The 22691-nt window shown below is 48.5% G+C and overlaps 1 protein-coding gene across 6 annotated transcripts in view; it reads right to left on the bottom strand.

Annotated features, from left to right (window-relative positions):
* Positions 1–22691, bottom strand: part of EXOC6B (exocyst complex component 6B) — a 292399-nt gene that overhangs the window by 228008 nt on the left and 41700 nt on the right. For all 6 annotated transcript variants that reach the window (XM_080592091.1, XM_080592089.1, XM_080592092.1 and 3 more), the window contains exons 2-6: positions 20435–20600; positions 13553–13600; positions 11845–11935; positions 11692–11737; positions 7127–7331 (exon numbers count right to left, since the gene is read on the bottom strand). In XM_080592091.1, coding sequence (XP_080448217.1) covers positions 7127–7331; positions 11692–11737; positions 11845–11935; positions 13553–13600; positions 20435–20600 — 556 coding nt within the window. The remainder of the gene's footprint in view (positions 1–7126; positions 7332–11691; positions 11738–11844; positions 11936–13552; positions 13601–20434; positions 20601–22691) is intronic.

The raw sequence follows: 22691 nt of genomic DNA, 5'->3' as shown, positions 1-22691 counted from the left end.
CAGCTGGCAGCTTGCTTCCAAGAGCTAGGTTGTCCCCAGTTGTCTACAAAGAGCACGTTTTATCTCCCAAAACCACTAAGATCGCCTCTGATTCGAGCAAAGAGCAGGTGGATTAGGGTGGCGAATGCAGCAGGGGGAGGCCGACACGTCCCCACGATTTTACTTAAAAAGCTTTCAAATTAAGTGACAAGCGTCAAGTGATCGACGCAGTCAGCGTGGGGATGGTGTCCAACGTGCTGCTAGGAAAAAAGCTTTCAGTGGCAAGCCCTAGTGAAGAGTAGTGAGTTATTAAAGACGTGCCTGCACTTCTAACCTCGGGCAAAACAAAAACCTTTTTACTGTTCAACTCTATGTTTCCAAAGAGGTTAAGCAGGAGATGCTGCGGATAAATAGCTTGGAGGATTCAGTCCGATTTATCCATCTCTTTCTTGGGGAGCGGGGATAGAGGGTGGGTATGAACACACAACATTAGAAGCTTCTAACAAGGAGAAAAAAAAAGGCTGAAGGCACATGAAAGCATCTCGGAGCTCACGCAGGTTTAACAGCTGCAGTGATCAGCGTTAATCATTTCTCCCCGACACCAAAGCCTCCCCGTTCCTGCTGCATCACCCACTTCATCCAGTTTGCCTGTTTTATGAGCTTCTTCCCCCAAACCTGCAAGCTGAGACCACCAGCCTTCTAACCCAAACAGCCCTCGAAGATACATTTCCTTCCGTAATACTTTCATATAACGAGCAGACGAGCAATAGCATCAAAGATTAGGGAAGTCTCGTTACACGATTTTGCTAGAAAATAAGCTTCTGCTTCACAAACCTGCCCAGAAGGGGAAAAGGCTACCTGCTCACCCCGACTGCCGCCATGTAAACGGGCACCCCGCGCCCAGCTACCAGGCTGACCCCTGCAGAAGGCTCCCCCCTTCCTGCAGCCGGGGCTATAAATTTCCCTTGTTTTTATTAAACTACTTTATTTTACTTTATTTTTTTTTTGGCTAACGAAAACCCTTGGCACCAGAGGCACCGCTCGGAAGGGCCGGAGGCTCAGATCTCAAGGGTGCTTTTGGGAGTTGGCACTGAAACCCCAGCCTACGGGGCAGGCAAATGCGGGGATCTTCCGAGCAGCACGAGAAACCTTGGGCTCGGATCTGGTGGACGCAGCCCACGTGGCAGGGGAGCCTTCATTTCAAACACAGGAGACTTTGGGGGAGCGTGGGCTCTGCCGGGGCACCGACACCCAGCAGAAGGTCGCTCCCCGCGCAGCGCAGCCACAGACAGGCAGTTAAATCTCATTTGCTCCAAAATATGCACCCAGAGCACAAACGATTCCCATACGCGCCGCAGCAGATTACGTAAAGTTCCCAGCTTCCAGAGATGGGGATAATTAAGAACACTGCCCAGGCTGCGTTTTCAAGCGTTTTTTCGGGCCATCAAAAGGCCACCAGGCAGTATCTGGAGTCTGAGAAAACGTCCTTCTGCCCCCCGCCGCGCAGGGAGCCGCTGCGCTCTCGTGGCTGGGGGTGGCGTGCATGTGTTTGCATTTACGACGAGGAGCGGGGCCGGGACAGGATTTCCCAACAAGGCTGAAGCCGCCGCACGCCACGTCTCTACTTATCACCAGCAGTTCCAACAAGCTGCCTGACAGAGCTCCCTCAGATTTCTGGCTGCTGCCGAAGCAACCTGCAGCGGGGCAGCCCTGCTGCGAGTGGGCTCAGCCTGGGGGACGCGGTCCCTCCGGGGCACCACAGCACCCTGCCCCGGGGGACACGTGCCACCGGCATCGCCTCCTCTTCTGGGTACAGCGTGCTGGTGAAGCTGCGCGACCGAGGTGTGTTTTCGGTGATGGGTGACCTTTGCAGGCCGAGCTCCCCCCTGCTTTCCCCGCTTTCCGTACCACCTACCTCCCCTTCGCCCTTCTCACGCCCTTCTGCGGCACGTGCCACCAGGCTGAAGCTGCAGCACATCCCCCTGCTGTCCCTCGTGTCCCCTCCAAGGCCAGGAATCACTGGTCCCTCAACTCCCCACCGCCCACAGAACCCCTCGGTCACCGCCATCCTGAAGGAGATCAACTCATAGTGGCTGAGATGGGAAAGGGGCACCGCTGGGCAGGAAGGGAGCTGTCCTTGCAAAACCCCCTGCTGGCACCCAACTGTAAGGGAAGTGCTTGGAAGCGCGCTTGAAGCAGCCAAGGAGCTGAGTGCAATCCATTTTTCTTCCCCACGAACACTGTGCAGAGCAGCAGCTTTTTAAAAAAAAAAAAAATCCAACCTTCCAATTTATTTTTTACCAAAATTACACGGGAGCATCTTTATTGCATATTTTTATGCATTCAAAATTAAGAAGTGTTGAAAAACCACCAGCAGATTCTCAGGACTTGCCACCAGCAGATAGCTGCTTCTGTGTACTGCTGGCAAAAACACACGTGAAGGCTCAGTTACAATCGCAAGAACCACCAGCAGCACAGAGCAAACCCTGCAAAGAAACCTGCAAAATCCCCAAACGTGCCGCCGCAAACCTGGGCACCTCGAGGTCAGAATTCAGCAGGAATCCAGACACACCGACCACGCTGCAGCACACAGCTGGCTGCTCGGCAGCCTCACCACGGCCTCGCGATCGCACAGCGCCAACATCCCTGCGGTCACAGGGAATGCCTTTTAGCCGCTGTCACCCCCAGCGGTGACAGACAAAAGTAAAGGCTCCTCTTCCTCCACAACGTTTTTCTTTGTAAGGCCGCTGCTACCTGCGCTACTGAACGCTCCTACGCGTATCAGGCACGTCAGTGCAGGGCCAGCAGCACAGCCCCGCCTGCTGTTCAGTCATCCACGGCCAGCCAGTTTTGAGGCTCGAAAGCCCACGGTACAGAGCAGAGGAGGTGCACAGCACTCCGTGCTCTGCCACAGTTCTCCGCTCACCCGTGACCTGCAGGGACGGCGCGTGAAGCTAGGGAAGTCGTTCATACCCGAGATGAAATAACTCGTTTCAGAGAACCGGTTGCCTTTTGTACAGAGCTGCTGTTAAACCACGTGAAGTGCTTCATCGTCTTCAGCTGGAGGTGACAACTGCATTCCGACAGAAGGACATTAACGTTTTAACATTTAGCATTACTTACGCACATCACTGCAGTTTTTTGCCTCATTTTTAAGCCTGTGTATACGCTCACGTTGCTGAGTTGGTATTTTTCTGCCACCGCAGGAAAAATATCTACGTAAACCTCGCATTATACCGCTCAAAAGTGACACAGACTCCAATACCTGTTGCCAAGAAGAGCAAACAGCTCCCGAAAAAAGCACGGCTGGCACACCAAGCCCTTGAAGCTTGTACTGCGTCGCCACCTCTTAAAACAGCAGCTCTGAGAGCGCATCCTAGCGAGGCTATAAAAAATGCTGGGTTGCCTCCATCTATTTGAAATGCATGCTGAGCGCTTTGGCTGTCCTGACAAACTTTATCCGATAATGGCTTTTGGATTGGTTATTCTTGGCCCCCTGTGTAGCAGCACTCACGGCTTACCCTCGATACTCTGCGCGCAGCACCATCTTAAGTGACCTCTTCCACATGCCTTGCATATTTCAGCCGTTAAGCTAGATAATAAAACCGCATTCCGGATATCAGCAAGTGTTAATAAGACGTAATTCACTCCTGGCAAAGCCCAGAGCTCGGATCTTTTAAAAAAAACAGAACAACAAAAACAAAACACACACACAGGTTCACAGGGCCAAAGTCCAAAACGAGTTCAAACGCGTGAAGCTACTTCCAGCTGCTCCAGAGCCGTGTAATTAAGCAGACGGGCTGGAACAAAGCAGATCCCCCCACAAGCACAGGTAATAAAACTCGGGCTGAAAAAAAACGAGGAAAGGAGTCAATGAGAACTCATCATTTGTGCTCTGAGGATATAGAGTTTCTCGGCGCACTGTTCCCCACGTTCGGCTGACCCCGGGACCGTCTCACTTGACTTCACCCCATGGCGGCTTTCCTGTCCAAGAGAGGGGCCAGCGAACTCCCCGCATCCTTGCCTGCCGGCCAGAAACGCAGCCACGGCTCCGAGCACTCCGAGACAGATCATTCTGATTATCACAAAATGAAATTTTCAGCTCTTGTCATCATCAGCCTCAGATTTGTAATGTTACAAAAACACGATTTCCTTTCCCCATTGTATCAGCCCCTATTCCATTCCCGCTGGTGAAATCAAACAATTTTAAAAGAATTTATATGATGCTAATTTAAACCGAATGCATTTAGCTGCCAATCGCAGTTCCCCGACTCTCCCAGGCCTCCTGCCAGCTCCGCTCCGCTCCAGAGCGGCTATCAATCACAGCCAGCAGACCGAGGAAAAAGGCCCAGTGATGCAAGAAGTGATACTGGTGATTCTGGCAGAGGAAGCCCTGCCCTGCGCTTTCAGCACGGCGACGTGAAGTGACCCCACGCGACGGGAGGCTCGGAAAGCTTCAGCTCCTCATCGCTTCTCGGCGTTCGAGCAGCCCGTGACGCTTTCGGCAGGAATAAACCTAGCACGTCGCTCAAATTCCGGCACCGCTTCCAGCTCCGCGTTTGCAACTGGACGCGGCGAGTTTACCTTCCTCTCCAAGCTGCTGGGTGGGAACGGCACTTATTTTCCGCTGAGGAGCTGGCGAGCCCTTCCTCGGAGATAGCCACGGTCCACGGAGGGCGAAGGAAAGCCCTGCTGCAGCCTGCACCCGGCTCTCACCCAAGAGCAGAAAACTGGGATGTGGGTGAGACTGGAAATGTTTGCCGGATGATGCTAAAAACATCGAGATGTTTTGTGATGCTGCTCGCAAAAGCCCAACTTACTTTATATTTCATTAGCATCTACGTGAAAGAAAGAAAAACACCTTTTCCACTTAAATATTTTTTGTTAGATACATTCAGAGACTGAAGCTCTGATCACAGAGGTGCTGGCAGCATCAACGAACAAAAGGAAAAATCATCACAATCAGACCTCAGTTTGGAAATCCTTAAGGTCCAAAATGGCTGGAACTCAGCAGATGGTGAAAGATGAAGGACTTCTGCAAGTCTCTAAGTGGAAAACCGACGGCAAGGAGCAGGAACAGACGTTTAACTGAGGTCCAAGCAGGGGCCACAGCCCTAGCCGAGAGGCTATCCACAGCTGGAGAACAAATAACCAGCTTAGGGAAAGCAGACAATATTAGCAGGGGGAATAGACAATGAGCAACAAAAGGCTAAGCGTAGAGAAAAACCGTAACACCTAAACATCACGGAGGAAAAGGAAGCAAGAGTTGCTATGGGAGGAAAGCACACGCTCTTTGGCGGTTTCATTCAGCCACACAACCACTTGCTGGCTCCGACCAGGAGCTCAGATAATGCAGTACTGCAAGACCAAGCCCCACCACAGGACAAGAACAAGGCAAATAAACGTTGCTCTTTCCCCAAACCTTCTCCCAGCTTCTCGCTGTTGTCACACCAGGCACTTCTTGAGCCCCGGACGGTCTGCTCAGGTAGCGACCCCGCAGGAGCCCGCTGAAACCACTTGCCCAGTTCCTCCTGGAAGCCATGCAAGTTTTGCAAAAGGAGCTCCAAAGCTCCACCACCCGCTGGATGAAGACCCAACTTTTTTCCCCCTCCCTTATTTCCAGCCTCCTGCTGTTTTTTTAAATGACAAATTTCTCAAAACTGGTCTGTCCAAGCAGCAAAAAAACGTGGCTGAACGTCCACCCGTGACCTCTCCCGGCAGGTTCTCCCTGCCCAAAGCCACCAGCCGCGGTCCTATGAGGGCCAGATACCCAGCCTCACCCTCCCAGTGTCCCAGTGACAAAACTGGAAAATAAAAAGAGAAGACATCTGCAACCTCTTACGTCTCTGTAATTGGTGAATATCCTTACCGGGATATAAAGAATTATTTATTTATTTAAAGTAGCACAGTTGCTGCACTAATTGGGTACCAAGAGACAACCTGAACTTCTTCCTTTCCGTCCAGAGCCCCAGAAACCAAAGAATAATCTGCTTAAAAGTTTGTCTGCCACAATTTTTTTTTTTTTTGTAACCAACTGTTCTGGAAACCATTGTCTCAGGTAAATTCAGCACAGTAATGCCTGGAGCCGTCACAGGCATTGCCACCAGGCACGTCTGGCTCCACGACAGGATGCCCGGATCACCAGACGTTTTCAGCAGATTCAGAGAACCTCATTTGATTTATGCAACAACTAAGAAAAATGTTTGCTGAACTGTAAGAAACGTAACGGCAAATCTTCAGAGCTCTATTACGTAATGTAAGGGTTTGCTTTCCCAAAATACTAGAGAGAGACTGTGAAGACAACAAGGGAGTAGACACATTATAGATGAAATCAGTTAATGGAAATCCTCGAGCTAGTACATTTTACAGAAAGGACAGTGTTTATAAGTCATATATCATCTTGTGAAAAGTTATGGCAAGAATCTTTCCCATAAATCAACCACCCCGATCAGTCAATCGCTATCAGAGGAAATACGTCTCGAGATAACATTTCATTACCAGTGGATTTGAATTTCATCAAAAAATTTGTTTTCACAGACACCATGAGCAATGCTCTCCAGATGTGATAAGAAAAAGTGTACTGAAATTCAAAACTAGAATAGTTCGAGAAAAGGCAATTCCATCTTAATACAAGCATGGCTATGTTTAATTAATCAGGTTCATCTTTTGCAGACATCGACTGCTAGGCAAGTACAAGCAAGCCACAATAAAAGTCTACCCAACATTTGAGAATGAGGTTAAGATGCAAAAAAAATGGGTACTTCTATTGCTTTACTCTGAACCTGGGAAGTCAGCACCGGTATCCCCAGCTCCTCCAGTTCTCCCCAGGCAGGGCAGCACAAAACTCCCCCACTCTGCTGCGTGGAAAACAGGAATCCGCAGCCCCTGCACCTCCCAGGCTGCGGGGCTGCCAAGAGTCCATGGCAAAGTACAGGTGGGAGAAGACGACGACAAAAACAAATTGCCATTTTTCAATAGGGTAAAAATTAGAAAGTAAGCTCCAGCAGCAATTACAGAACAAAAACTTTTTCACCTTAAAGTTGCTGTGAAGCCTTTACTGCCTTGGCATTGGAAAGATAGAACTCAACGTGACTGTGAAACTCCTTCCAGAACAGCTTCCCCTCCACCAAAGAGAAGGAGTCCTTACCTGTTTCATTGCTGTCTCCCCAATCTTGTCGGAGTGCTTACGGATACTCTCCAGGAAATCCTTGAGGTCTGACATGGAAACTTCCTTTATCTCCTCGCGCAGCTTTGGGATATTATCCACCATGATCTTGCAGAAGCGGTAGTGGCTCACCTGAGGCAGGTAGGTGTGCTCAAGGTGCTCCAGGGTCTTCAGAGCAGGGTAGTGTCTGGGGAAAGCAAGCAAAGCAGATGCAGGAAAAAAAAAAATAACAGCTATTTCCACCCCATTTCCACTCAAAAACATGCACTGTGCATAAATAATTCAATAGGTCTAAGAACTTCAGCTCCCTTTGAAGCAATATAGATCTTGGCATCCAGGTAACCATAAAAGCACCATTTTCCTTCCCAACCAGGGAAGCAGAGGAACACTGTGACGGCAGTCCTGGCTGGGAGCAGCAGCTCCTCGCTCAGAGCCCTGATGCACAGCCAGGGCCCAGCTGGGCAACGAGTCGCCTGCACCAGCTGAGCCCAGCACGGCTCTCGCCCATGTGCCTGCTCCGTTGTCCCCAAGACCTCCCCAAGGGGGGCAGGGGGTGTCTCCGGAGCACCCCACGGAGCAGGGGGGTTACTGGGTGAGGTATGGGGCATGTACCCGACCCGTGCAGCCAGCCGTGTGTCAATGTATGTGCCGTGTGTCAATGTACGTGCTCTATGCAGTGTCCACGTGTGCGCCCTCACCTCGCGACTGCTCGGGCCCAGGGCTGCAGCAGCCTCACCTTTGTCGCCTCAAAGACTGGGTGGCCCCTGAACAGCGAGGTCTTGTAAAACAGTAGGATGGAGATGAGAATATGTAACGTACCGCAGGCTGACAGACTGCTATCCAACACCCGCCAGTATGTGCTACTCGCGGGGATACTTGCTAATCTGTTCGATGTACCCTGAGTACAGGAGCGCTCAGATTTCTTGTGGCACAAGCACTCAGACCCCACCTTCCTCCCAGCTCTTCAAAAGCTGATAAGCACCACTGAAAAACACTTCCCACCCAAGGAACCTTTTTATTTAGATAGAGGTGAAAACAATCCCAATACAACCCCACCTAATGGGACCAAAGGACACTTTTTCTGTGAGGTCCCTCCTTCTTCTGCAGCTCCTGTTGGACCACTGGTGTCCGCGAGCTTTGCAATGGTGACAATAAGTGACTTCCCCGCTATAAAGGAATATACCTTAACGACTTAAGATGAAGCCTTAGACTGCAAGAACCCCCAACGCTCCTTCCTTTATCCAGGACGCACGCTTTTACATCTCGGTCAGGCCCAGCAATGGCCTTAGGCAAGGTACCAAACACTTCCCTGACCTCTCTGCACAACAGCACGACTGCCATCGTGCCAACGAAGCACGGTAACGGGTCATTTTAAAACGGGCTGAGTAACCTGACGGGAGATGCTAAATGGGAAACTAAGCGGGAAACTGTTCAAACCCTCTTTCTCAAATATTTTCAGTCTTTCCCCTTTGGGAAGAGGGCACCCGTTTGCCTGTTCACTGGAATATGCCCCACGGGGGCCCTCCTGCAAGAGTTTGTTCAGACATAAACGGGCTTCCCCCTCCCAACAGGTTTTGCTCGCAGGGTTTCAGCAAGCAGCACATGCCAAAAGACTGCCACCCCACGGGGTCACGGTCCCCTGTGGGGGTGAATTAAGGCAACTCAAGCTGACTCTACTCACGGTTAATCCCGTTCACAAACACCTACACCACTTACACCCTGAAGGTTAGGGTGGGAAACAGCGTTTAGTCCTAAGCAATGTGCTAGCGCCACCGAAATAACCTGACGCTCAAATCCCCATTCAAAATAATTCTTGCCTAAACTCCGGGCAGGTCCACGGGGAAGTTATTTTAACCCAGAGCTGCCTGTCCTGTTAGGAACACCAGAAGTTAACCGGATTAACCCCGTAACCCGGTCAGCGTTTATGCCCCGGTGAGGTATGAAAAGCTATGTGCAATAAAACGCAATCCTCTCCGGAGGGAAACTTAAGAGTGCGCAGAGAGCCAGAAATTAAACCAGAGGAATAAACACACATTGGGGGTTTGTTGTATTTCAGGACATTGTTTGTTGAACCAGAAGAAGCTAAAACGTGGCCTGCGGGAACAGCGGGTGTTCATTGATGGGGTCCCCGCCTGCCTGCCGAAAACAAAGCCCGAAACACGTGGGGGCAGAGCAAAGCGCAGCCGTGCGGAGCCGCGATCGCTGCGAGCGAAGCTGAGCCGCCTGGCGCCGCGCCGCAAGGCTCCCCACCGCCGGCTGCAAGGCAGCGATGCCCCAAACCGCTGCACGAGCCGGAGTTTTGAGAACCGGTCTGATTTTTCTTACACGAACGCCTCTTATCGGCCACCCCACGGGACCACTGCAGCAGTGAACCAGGAACGCTTGCCAACTGGGAATGGGGCATTTCAATAAGCTATAGGTTCAGAGTTGACTTTTCTTCCCTTCTGGAAAAGGCCAGGTCCTGCTTGGAAGGGCACAGCCCTACAGAGGCTTCTCGGCCACAAGCAGGATGAAATATTCTCCTTTCTACTGCTGGAGACCAAGTGACCCGTGAGTAAGTGAGACAGATCCCTTCGGAGGCCCCCAGAAATGGGAGGTACCCCGAAGGCACACAGCCTCCACGCCGCGTCTGGGCCCTGGCATTCATTTGTCAGCAGGATTCACGACTTGCTCACTGACAGGCTCCCACACACAGCTATCTGCATCCTTTCTCCCAGGGTCTGGCAGATTTTCTCATTCTGGATTTTTCTCATCACTTTCCAACGAGCAGCCTTGTGTGTCCCAGACGCTTGAGAAAAAGAGTTCTTTCTGTCATTTCCTTAAGTTCTGGACAATGGAAGATGAAAGGTTTCTCTGCATCTCTTCTCTCTGCTGGTAGCACGGTCACTCCTCTGGGTTTGGACCGCGCTGTGCTCCCCATTTCCAGCTCCAGTTAATGGTCACAGACTCTGCGTTTGGCAAACGCTCCCGTTCATTTTATAAACATCACGCAGCAAACAGCACATAACTCTTTTTGTCTACCTTGGAAGAGCCGAGCTTATTCACCCAGAATGCAAAACCTATTGCTCCTCCGAGGTTGTGCGCTCCAAACCTGAGACTCACACCAGTAGCCGAGCCCCCCGCTGGCCATCACGAAATGATGGATAAGTGAGACCGGGTGCAGACACAGAAATATTTAATATGTTGTGCTGCGTTTGGTGAATGAAGCCATCAAATCCAGACAAAGAAAGAAGGAGAGGGGAAAAAAAAAGCCAAGGGTTCAAATATTTCTTAAATGTGGCTTTCAACTTCTATTTGTTTCAAAATGAACCAGTCCAATAAAGGAAAGAAAAAAAGATGCAGTTCTTAGAACCAGACCCTGGAAACACTACCCAGAACGAGGGAATCGAGCAGCATGTGGATTCCCTTCAAAAGTTCACAGCACTGTGATCAGCTCTAGCTCCCCACCCCACATCTGTCAACGGGTAAGCCCCTCACTGTTCCCATAAACAGAAGAAAACCAGTTGGATGAGCTATAGACTGCCTGCTCTGTACTGAGCCACGCAGAGAAGCAAAGAGAGCTGTGTGAAGAACTAACTAAGCTCCCTGTAACCCCTCTGGCCAGCCCCACTTCCACGATCCATGCTTATCTGTTTATCCAAGGCTCCTGGGGACCAAGGACCACAGGGATCAGCGGAGGCAGGAGGGGAAGTGTAAAATTACGCCTAGCCAGTTAGTTATCGCCTCGTTCGAAACATCTGGTTTCTTCTGTATTGTTTACATGATGGATGGCAGGCACAAAACAGGCACTGGATCTGACTGCGCTCCCTGCATGGCATTCAGCTGGAGCCCACCGCGTTTTCCACTGACCTCCTCCCAGCAGCTGCTCTTTGCCCAATTTGCCACCCCCAGGGCTACAGCGCGCCTCCAAACTGCTTAAACAAACCATCCCCCAGGACCCCGGCCATGCGAATATCCTGGGCCACGGTTTAATTCTTCAGCATCGCAACAGATGTGGGGTGGGAAAAACCCTGGATTTACAGCTCGTGATCTCTGGGCCACAAAGTCGTTTTAGTTCAGCTCACTCTTCTGAACAATTATTTCGATCCCAAAATAAGCCGCGTGCCTTCTCACCAGCTTCTCCTACCACCCTGCACAACGTTTCTCAGGTCTTTGGCTTCCACTCACATTCAGCGGCTTCTCTCAGACCACTTTTTGTATTACGGCATCCATAATATGACGTCTAGTAACAACACATAGGTACAGAGTGATACCTTGATTTGGAATGTCCACCGCAACAGTGAGCATCCATGGAAAGAAAAAGGGAACGTCCACCTTAATCAGAAAGCCTAACACAAAATTAGAGCCTGCTGCAATCCCAGCTCTACTCCATACCACAGGAGGCTGAGCCGTGCTGTGAAGATACCCAGCCAGAAATCACACAAGTTAACTCGGAAAGGACGATTCTGAATTCCTAAGTTTTGAGAACCTCATTGTTTAATTTAATTAGCACCGAAGGGGTGCTTTTCAACTCTTCCAACATAAACATCGGTCTATATAAAATTTACCTTTTAGATTTCATTTGCTCTCGCAGTTTGCTGTACATCTCCAGGACTGGAAAGAGAAGGAAAACACAAGAGCATTGAGACAGAAGCATAAAGCAAAGAGATCTGAATTACAACAAACAGCTGTACAAATAAAGAGCAATTGCAGATCCTCACCAGGAAGACACAGCGTTAGCTTATCAACCGTCGCGGAAATATTTCTCTGTTGTAATCGGCATTGCTTCAGCTCTTCCATCGCTATTATCAGCTTTGGGGAAAAAAGAAAAAAAAAAAAGTCTCACCAAGAATAGTGAACAGACAGAGCAGAGAGGATACAAACTACTTGGCACTTGTCATGAACATCCAAACAGGAGGTCGACGACAAAGCCTACTCTGATAACGGGAGAGCTCCCTGAGCATTGCGCAGCATCGCTGGAATTGGGAGCGCAGGCAGCTCCGGGTGGTTTAATCAAATAGCAGCAGCATTCCCTCGTCTAATTTCAAGCAAGTAAGCAGCAAAACCAAAGCCATCAAAATACCAGCCTTGCAGCACGTCCTGTGAATTCCAAAAATGATTTCCCCCTTCCCATTTTTTTTTTCATCTCTTCCATACTCCCGCTCCCTTTCCAAGTTTCTCTTCTCTAGTCCTTCTAAAAGGCAGGATGTGGCCGCTCGCTCCCAGAGGAATTCTTAGCGTCCCAAACCAACCGTGAGCTTTAAAAGCTCCGTCTCCAACAGAAAAACCTATGCATCTGGACAGTGGCAAAACAAGGATCAGCCACCCAAAACTTCCTTAGTTCTGCTCTTTCAAAGGGGCAGGTCACAGTTCTGTCCTCTAGAGCACGGACTTGGCTCCACAGGACCAGACCAAGTTTGTGAAGTCCTTTTGAAATCCCCAGATATTCTACTTCGAGAGACGAATCTTCTGCTCAAGGTAACAGAGAAGCATGTTTATTTGGTTCAGGGGAGAAGCTGCATTACCTCCTCCCCACAGGGCATTTTTATCTTTGATCTTTAATAGAATAATTGGTCTGACACAGTCCAACGTGGTATTTTCTCGTTTGTTTTTCAGATGCAGTGCAGCTCACTGAGATGGGGATGCCTGCACGTCCTCACAGCGAAATGCAGCCTGGCTGTCTGGGAGGGCAGTTAAGAAGGAGAACAGAAAGGGTGCAAAGAGCAGAAGATTTATATGAAATACAGGTACAGCAATGAGATTCAACAGGAGGAAGGGGAAAAGACGGGAACAGAACTGTCCCTGGAAGCTCTCTCGGATCTCTGAGGCACTCGAAAAGCTTCAGACATCAGCGCCTTCGTGCAACGCCCAGCCGTCACCCACCTCTCGAGTCCCTCCAGCCTGCTAACATTACAATGAAAGGACAGAGGAACGAATGTGGTCAGAGGCAAATCGCTCCCAAGGCACATTCAATCATTTCCTTTCTCTGTGCCTTGACGCCTCTACCCGTGGGGCTCAAAAACCACGCCGGCGTTAACTGCTGCCACGCTGCAGCACGGAGCAGGCACAGAGTCTCCAGCTCGCGTGGCCACAGACAACCCCATCCATGCCACTCAGGGCTGAAGGAGCGAGCCCACAGCTTCATTACTGCTGATTCAAGGGCTTCCTGCTTGCTAGGTTTTCCCTTCCCCTAGCTTTCAATCCACACGGAGTAAAAAGAGAGAAAAGTCATTTCCCAACACTCACACGACTTAACGCTTCACAAGGAGATGAGAGAGACAGGAGAGGACCAATGCCCACCTTGACACCAGCGCCAGGTACGCCAGCAGTAACGCTCAGCACTTACTGATGCTCGGTGTAACTCGCCACCAGCAAGCACGGCCACACCACGGAAAAGCAAAAAGGACAACGAGCGGATGCATCACTTACTTCTTTCCCTTCGTTCTGCAGCTTTCGGTTGGTGTCCGTCACTTGGTTCTGCGGGGATATTGGGGAAAAGAGAAAGAGCACATCTGCACGTGAGTCAGGACAACGCTTTTCACAAGAAATAACCGCACATAAACACCCTCACATTGCTTCTCACACAGCACTCTCTTGCACGACATAGAACAGTTTATTAACCGACCAGGTGCCACAAAAGAATTTTCTTCCCTGTTACTGAAGAAAAGTAGAAGGCAACAGGAGTTAACGCTGTCGGCACAGCCGCCTCGAAAAGCTGCAGTACCGATGGACCAAATCTTGTACGTGAGGGTTCTCCTCTTAAACGCTATTTTATGTAAGTGGTAGGACAGAAATCACCTCCTGGAAAGAAATTTCCCCTACCCAACGCTAAACAGATTATGATTAGCCTTTAACTCCTTAATATCACAGTAAGAAAAAAAGTCTTCAGTGTGGACTTGACCTATGAAGTTCAAATATTTTCTTTTAGACCTTCACATGCATCTCCCATTGATTGCCTCCTCCTGGCTCCCGTATCTTTATTGGTTTATTTTAAAGGATTACTTATTTTCTTTACTCAACTGCCTTTCTGCATTACCCTATGAAGGTCAGGGCTCAGAGTTCAAAAATCTCCCACTCTGCAAGCCCACAGGCTCCCTGGACAAACGGGATCGCAGCGCTTCAGCCCTTTACGACCTGTGCATCTGTTTGCCTCAGTGAAAACACGGAGGAGAACAAAGCTGCGTTTTAAACTCATCAGGACAGAAAACAAGCAGCTTGCACATTATTTAGACAACAAGCAGAAAGATGACTTTGGGAATTCTTCTGAATACTCGTTCGAGTTCAGACAGGAGGAGGTTTGTAAACAGAGATAGCATCTTACAGAGACCAGCTGGGATGGCTGAAAAATACACAAACGTTCAAGTAAACATGCCCACCTTCAGGTTTTTAACAAAAACAGCCAATTATAAAGATAAATACCACCAGAGAATAACTGCGCAGAGTTCAGGTGCCTCATGTCAGTGCAAGACTAACATGCCATAAAACTACTTTTTTTCCCCCCTATAAAATTCTCTTTTTATACCCATTAAAGTTGTAAATTTCAATTTCCAGGCTCATCCTTGTAAGACGTCTCGGAGGTTTCTCGTTCTGCTCAGACCTACTGTACCGGGGAAACTACTGCTGGACTTCAAGCGGCATCATCAAATTTTATGAAGCAGTTCATGTGCGTTTTGGGGAGTTCTGTTCATTCTACACAAAAATCGTTACGAGAGATAAGACAACTGCAGGAATTGCAAGGAGGAGCTCCCGGAGTATATTCAGGAGCGCAAGATCCCACAAACCAAATTAAGAGCTCTGCTTCCAGTAAGAGACTCGGTAAATACTACCAACTTGTCTTGATTTCTCCCCGTCAAAGCGTTCAGACGGCCGCCAGCTGGCACGTCTCAGCAGCTGCAGGAGCAGGTACTGCACAGCTCCCGGCTGCCACCACGTACAGCAGCCAGGAATTTCGAACGAATTCACCGCCAGCGAAGGTGTCCATGAAAAGCATTCTCCAACTACCCAACAGAACATGGACGGTGCATGGAGTGGCCGCAAGAGCAGAGCAGAGCAGGACAAGTTTCAAGGTATACCCAGAAGAAAACAGCCACCACTCTTTTTTTTTTTTCAGCACACCGCCAGGCAAGCATTTCAGATAGAAAAGGAATTTTGCATTAATATGTATAAAACTGATTCAGGATCCGATTTGTTGCCTGCCAATTACTGGAAGATACTGAGCAATAACGATGCTCCAAACTGGTCCAAGTTTCAACAGGAGGTCTCACATGGAGAGCTTGGTGCTGCTTCAACGAGCAAAGCCATCCCGCCTCACGGACCTCCTTTTGTGCTTAATGCTGGCCGTGCTGGTTATGAGCTTACCACGAGGCATGCGGAGGAGTCATCCCATGATCTCCCCGCACACAATTTCACTGCAGCATCTGCATCATATTGCTCCCCCTTCTGCAGTAGCTTCAGCTCTCCTGGCTGCCTGCCCTGTGCAAAAACTGCTCATTTCCTTTATGATGTATTGAGATTTTACGAGCAGGAGCAGAGCATCTCTTCCAAAGATTATTTTATTTTCTTATATCCTGAAAATCCCACCAGGAAAAAGGAATCCATGTAGGGTAATTTAAAACTGCTCCTAAAAATAATGCCAAGGCTGCACTAGTCTTCTATTAAAATTACACATCAACCCCAGCTAAGGCAAAACGTAAGGAGATATTCTGCCCTGGCACACTGAGAGTTTTCGGGAGGCAGGGGGTTGTGCTTTGGTTTGTTCTCGAGATCTACGTCCATACATCGAGAAGAAATAGATGATTATTCATAGAGATCCTCTGTAGACACACCGAAGCTGTTCAGACGAGGAGATTTGATAATCTAAGACAGACGCCCAGCAAGGGGGGGGCCGACAACAGGTGGGCACATGTGGAGAAGGAGACGATGGGATCACGGAAGGGGCTTACAGGACGCTCAAGTTGTTAGTTCATTCATCTGCACGTGGAACATGTGGGACTGAGCAGGGCTTTTGTTTGGGGGTTTTTAGACGTCGCTCTGCTATCATTTAGAGAGTGTCAGAGTGATGAGAGAGAAGAGCAAAGGGCGCTGGAGAGGAATCCCGGGAATGGATGCGGAGGGCAGCGGTCTGACCCCGCACGGCTGCGCTGGCTGCATCCCCGCTTCCAACACCCGCCTACCCTGGGTCTTCACGTCCTTTTCCTACGAAAGGAGGGCTGGCTGCGGGGCAATCCTTCGAGTCAGCTCTGAACTTCCCAATCTGGAGAGAGCAGCCAAGGACCAGGTTAATTACCCACCACCACAGCCACTTTCTCTTCCTTTATCCAACCCCTACGGGACTCCGCCGCACGGCCGTCGCATTTTTAGGGCACGGCCGCTTTCCGTGGCAGCAATACCCACCGCTTGGGTTGGCGTGTGGAAGGTGAGCTTCCCTTTGCTTTACACCACCTGCCTCTGTTTTATTAGATCTGCCTTAACTTGAATGCTGTAAGCAATAAAGATTGCTTCCCATTCGTTTTCTTTCCCTGACTCTTAACTTCGTAGCTTTTACGACTGAGCACAGCGGTACCATGAGTGCTGGGAGAGAGGATCAGACTTGCAGATGGCTTCTCAGAGAAGAGCCTTTTTATTAATTGCCGTTCGGCAGTGGCAGGTGTGGAGCACTCACTCAGCTCGGGCAGAGGTAATGAGCTGCACGAAACAGGACAACGGGCGACTGGGCAGCAGCTCTGAGAAAGGACCCGGTGAGTGCAGGGAATCAAGCTGAAAATCAGTCCGTGCTGTGCTGCTACACAGCAAGCAGGCATCAGATGAGTGTGCATGAAGAGAATTCTACAGCACACCTGAAATAACCCTCCCACACCATTTCGCTGGTGACTGAGTGCCTGCTCCAGTTCAAAAACCATGCTGTCATAATGAAAAATAAAAAATAAAAATAAAAAAATAAGGAAGAACCCACCAACTGGAAAGACTCCACGGTAGAAAAGTAAAAGCAGTGAGATGCCCGGAAAGCACAACCCACTGGGATGGATCGGGGCTACTTATCTTACAGACAACAAGACCAGAGAACAGTCCTTCAGCCTCCACGTTACAGGAGACTGCTGCAGAAACAAGAAGGAACGATCTCTCTTTTGCGCCTGATAGGTCCAAAAGTTGTAGACATGAAAAAAAAAAAAGTTTTTAACCACTCAACTTGGGTTTCCTAGAGAAGGAAGGGCAGGACTGCTCGGAGGGAGGACTACCATTAGGTCAGACAAAAATCCATCAGGAACAACCCAGCTGAAGCAGGGCTTGCTTCACCTGACCCTCTGGAGTCGCTGAGGTTGGCACCAGCCCTGTGACTCCGTGCTCTGTTCCCTTTCACACCTCCAGTCAGGTTTTCCAAGTTGAACCATCCTAATGCATAATTTATCTTTGCTCTTTTAATTTCCACTGGAGCCTTTAGAAGATGGAGTAACTGGACTGGTACATGGCTTGCAAGACCCAGTGGGAGTGCGAACTGGGACTGAGAAGAGTCGGTATCATGAAGCTGACTTCCTCATGAGAATGCAAGTTTTTGTGCAGTAGAAGATACGAGAACGTTTAAGATGTACAACATGCAAAAAAAGCAAAGCAAAAAGGGTTTTCTTTAAAACCACATAAGAAGTTAAAAGTAAAGAGCCTTAGTAAAGCCATGCAGTTAAAAAAAAAAAAGTAAGGAAATGCAGAAGCTTTGTTTTAAAAAAAAAAAAGTTATCACCCAAAATAAGGAGATGCCTTTTTGAAAATGTGCCCCATGTATTCCCAACTAACTTGCCTTTTTTTCTTTTTTTTCTTTTTTTAAATCATATACTGATTCTCAAGCAGTGACCCAGCATCCTTGGAAAGCAACACAAAGCTTCTTAGCGCAGAAATGCACTGCGGAGGAGCTCACCTGCGGAGCTAAAAGCTCAAGCTCCCAGTTAATTCAGAGCTAGCCCTTCAGAGGCCAAGGAGAGCAGAAAGGAGAGCGGAAAGGCTGGCCACGCGGTCCTGATCAGGGTTCAGCCTGACGTGGGGCCACCTGAAACACAGCACTGCAGTGCAAAGGGAAGAGAGCAGCTGTGGTACACACGAGAGAGGGGAGACGACGCACCTAGCTCATAGCTTGCACTCTTAAAACAACGAACGTAGATATTTCTGCTAGTGTGACATTACAGAGAACGCCCCAAAGCTACAAGCACATGGCTGCAGATACGTCCTGGAGGTGCAACACGGAGGGCATTTGTTTCATAGCCGGCTGTACGTACATTCAAAGAGCAGTGCTATTGAGAAAAAGACCGAGATCAAATACAGAATGAATAGCTGGAACAAAACGCGCTCTCGCCACTGGACCCACGGATGATTCCCTGGGGAAACCCTTACAAAGAGGGCTCAATGTTTCTCAAATAAGCTTCTGTGTATATTTTTCCCATGTGCCGTTTTATAGATCACATAGTAATGGAAATCAAGAGAGATCCTGAGGGTAGAGATGGACTTCACAGTGCGCCACCAACAAAGTAGCTGTCTGTAGAATGGGAAACAGCAACGAGCCTTTGCAAACAAACAATGTGGAATTCTTGGCTAGAAACAATGGCTTTAAAAATCTTCTTTCATGGTATTTCCAATGGCCTCATCCTGCAATCAACCGCTGGATGAATGCTCTTCGTGGAAAATGCCGTTGTAATAAGAAGGGTGCTTCTGGTGTCAGGAAACACCCCTGGAAAGGTGCTCCTGCAAGCACACGGCTTGGGGGATCGAGGCCATATGTTAAACCTGAAGCAAGCTTGGAAATGCCTGAGGAAGCTTTAAATGAAGAAATAAATAAATGTGTGAAAAGCAAGAGGCAGCACAGTGAAGGTAAAGTGTTTTTTTTTTCTTTCTTTTCCAGAAAATTTGCTTTTCTGAGATTTTTTTCCCCTTATTTATGACTTCATCTTCTCTAATGCCCACTGAATAGTCCCCCACTCTTCTAGGTGCCCAAAAAGGTCCTTCTAAACAGGTCAGACTCCATCTCTCCACCCAGACTCCACAGGAAGACTTCTTGCGCTGGGTCTCCAGAGACAGAATTCTCCTTTTTGGGTGCCACCCAACTCACTCCCATTCACTAAGTGATCGTTCCAGGAAGTTGCTTTCGATTTTTATATCAAGGTCACAGCTTGGTGCTGCAGAAAAGAACGGAAAAGGCACGCACTTTATCTTCTCTGCCTCTGTTCTAACTTCTCTAGGAGAAAGAGGAAGGCTCTCCAACCTCTGACACTCATCAAGTCACTGCTACGCTTCCTTATATGCCCCAAATTGTGTAATATTCATATTTTGAGGCACACCAGCCAAGCTTAAACTGCAAGCCCACTTGACCTCTGCATGTAGGGACACCACCAATCTCTAGATCCTTTTTGACCCCAGAAAACTTCCTACCACGTATCTGCATTCCAATCCTTACAAATGACTTTTCCCACACAATGCTGAGCACATTCTTCCAAGGAATCTGTAAAAATCCACCTCTCTCTCATCTTTCTGCACAACTTCAAGGGCCGCATCATTCAGAAAATCCACCCCTAGCTGTAACCATTTTGCCTTCTCCATTCCAGGCTAGAGCCAGGAATGGAGAAGGCAAAATTATTAGAATTATTTTCTAGTTAAGCCAACCACACCTGGAGATGCCACAGAAAAAGAATCAAGCTATGTATTTGTTCAAACGGTGTTTCAGTATCTACTGATGACTTACTTTTCACTTCTGTGCCTGCCTCCTCTGAATACCTTAGCATGCTCTGGTGTTCATTTGCTTTTTAAATATCTCACTTGCCAGTGTTGGGCAGACACCTCCTGACTAAAGTCGGATCTGCATCAGGTCTTTTTGTAGCTCTGACTCTGATGCAATGCTATTGTAACGAGAATTTGATGTAATACGGGGCACTAGAGTAGATGCTGCTATAGCAGACATGCTTCAGCCTGTAGAGCTTATTTTTGCTTAAGAAATTGGTCTAAGGTACACCAGGAAAAGCATGTGTTTCCTAATGGAGAACAGACTTAGAATCACAAGGAAGATTAAAGCTAATGTACCACAGCATTCCAGTTTGCCAAAATAATTGTTGAACTCCAAACGACCAACCGATCGTTACAGGAAGAAACAATGAAGATTGCTGGGGTTTGTTTTTGTTTTTCCCAGACGGAGGAAAGACGCTGTGGACAAAAGGAGACATTCGCTTGGTCAATCACAGAACGGCTGAGGTTGTCGGGGACCTCTGGAGGTCACCTTGTCCAACCCCCTGCTCAAACAGGACCACCTAGAGCCACGTCATTCAGGTGGCTTTCTCTTACCTTCAGTTTTTGAGCTTCCCCCCTAACTTTCAGCAGCTCCGTGATGGAGTCCACAAAGCCCTGGTAATGGAAGTTGCACATTTTCTCGATCTCCCGATCATGGTTTCTGATCCGTGCTTCCAATTTTTCCATGAAACGACCGTGCTCCTCTCCATCATAAACAGACCTAAAAAGAAGATGACACCGTGAGTCAGGGTTCCAATACCTGTTAGCGTAACTACTTAAAAGAAATATCCAGAATACAACTTCTAAAAATCAAAAGAAAACCTCTTTTTTACTTGCCAGGCACCAAACCCAGGTTTGAAAATCCTTCTGCTCCAGCCTTCCTCCCCGTCCCCCCACTTGCCAAACACCAGCTCGATGTTCCCTCAGAGATCACAACTCGGCCAGCCCGGCTCTGAATCCTCTGAGATGAAATTGCCGTGCCCTAGCTTTGAGCTTAGCCACCTCTGACCACTACGTGCTACTGTATGCAGTATTCTCTGGGTGTTCTTCAGGATTCAAGGAGAAAAGCTGCAGTGGAGAAGCATCACCTCTACAGCTTCCAAAATCCATTCCCTTTCCTACCTCCAAATTTGAACAGCCCAATTAGCCGTGCTGCTGTAAGTCCTACACAGCCAAAAACCACCCAGACTGATGGGGATACCCCAACAGAAGGTACGTGCATGCCGCAGGTACCAGGCAGCCTTTGGTACCACCAAGCAAAACCCCTACTGTTAAATTCAGGGGGAAAGAAATAAAGCTATCCTTCTTGTTTTATTGAATTCCACCCAACTGGGAAGAGAAGCTTGAATTGTCGTGTTCTAACATTTTTCACCCTGTACATTACCAATGCTCACTGTCCAGCAAAGATTATTTCCACAAGTTTTGTAACGCAGCCCAGAATGCAGCTCTCCTGTTGGCAGAGGAAGGGACGATGGCACAAACCTCACGTTATTGCAGAAAGCAGAGGGCCGATGTCACACCTGAGATGGGGCGTAGGGTTCTGGGAGTTGTTCAGTTTTCTGTATTGTATTCTGAGATTTTGACCTGTGAAATTTTATTAATTGGAGGAGCTGTGCTAACTGATAGACCCAAATTCTCTCTAGTCTGAAAAATGAAGTGCACAGCGAGCTTTATGAAACCCGAGGTTGTACTGCTTCAGAAAGTAAGGGTGAAATAATTACACGCCGGACTCCACACAGCAATTAGAGATGAAAGGTGGGGAATGGCACGGCTGTAGCCAGGTATAAGAAACAAATAAACAAAAAACATTTACCGTTTGCAGCAGTCCGAGTCATACCTCAGAAAGAACCATAACTAGATGAATCCCACTCAACATTTTTCATCCTTCCAGGCTGAACCCCTACCTGATGTGACCTTCAGGTGTGATCTGTGCCTGCAGGTCACTTCGGGGAGTCCCACCCTGCAACCCACAACGGTCTCAACACTATACAAAAAAATACTGGGACAGGACCAACGCTGGAGGAAAAGTATTGAATTACCATTCTCTAAAACCTGCCCAGTTGTATAATTGAAGCAATTCCAATTATACAATTTCAGTAAACCATTCTCAGAGAAAAAACAAAAATGCCAAATCCTCGTAAGCCCGTTTAAATCTCCATGCAAAACAACAGCCACCAGGAGCAGAGGTGATAGCACTGCCTCCTGTAGCACCAACCGGCTCCTACCTTGGAACAGAGGTGAAAAAACAACTTCCTAAAGTTTTATCAATGCCTCCACGGTACGATGCTAGCGGTTTTTCTGTGCAGCTGAGCAAAGTTTTGCTGGTGGAACATGAAAGCTGGAGGCAGAGTGCCATCTAGCGCTGCGCAGCCCCTTCACAGCGTGGCTCGGGAAGCTCCAAGGAGCTTAACTCGGAGAGGACAATGCATATATAATAAGCAAATGCAGCTAGGCGAGTGGTGCTTCCATTCAAGTAGAAGCTTAACAGTAATTATGGGTGTCATATAAATGCGTTTGCATGAAAAAAATACTGCCAGATTTTACAAAGGCATCTATCTACGGAAAAAAAATAAATAAATGACTTAAAGACTTACAAACTCCAGGTGAAATTTCCTTTGCACATGGCCAGCCTAAGTCACAAAGGTCCCACGACCAAAGCCATTCCCACCCCGAAGCCAAACTCTGGGGTCAAAAAAAAAAAAGCTGGTGACGGGCAGCAATATAAAACCCACCTTGGGGGCAGCCCTAAGCTTATATTTAAACTCCGCAGGCTGCATTTTGAGGTCTCCTATTCACCCACAACCCTCCCTTC

The sequence above is a fragment of the Anser brachyrhynchus genome, assembly GCF_964034855.1.
Source record: "Anser brachyrhynchus genome assembly, chromosome: 4".
In the NCBI taxonomy this organism is placed as follows: domain Eukaryota; kingdom Metazoa; phylum Chordata; class Aves; order Anseriformes; family Anatidae; genus Anser; species Anser brachyrhynchus.
The sequence above is the reverse complement of the archived record's forward strand: the minus strand, read 5'-3'. Positions and strand labels throughout refer to the sequence as shown.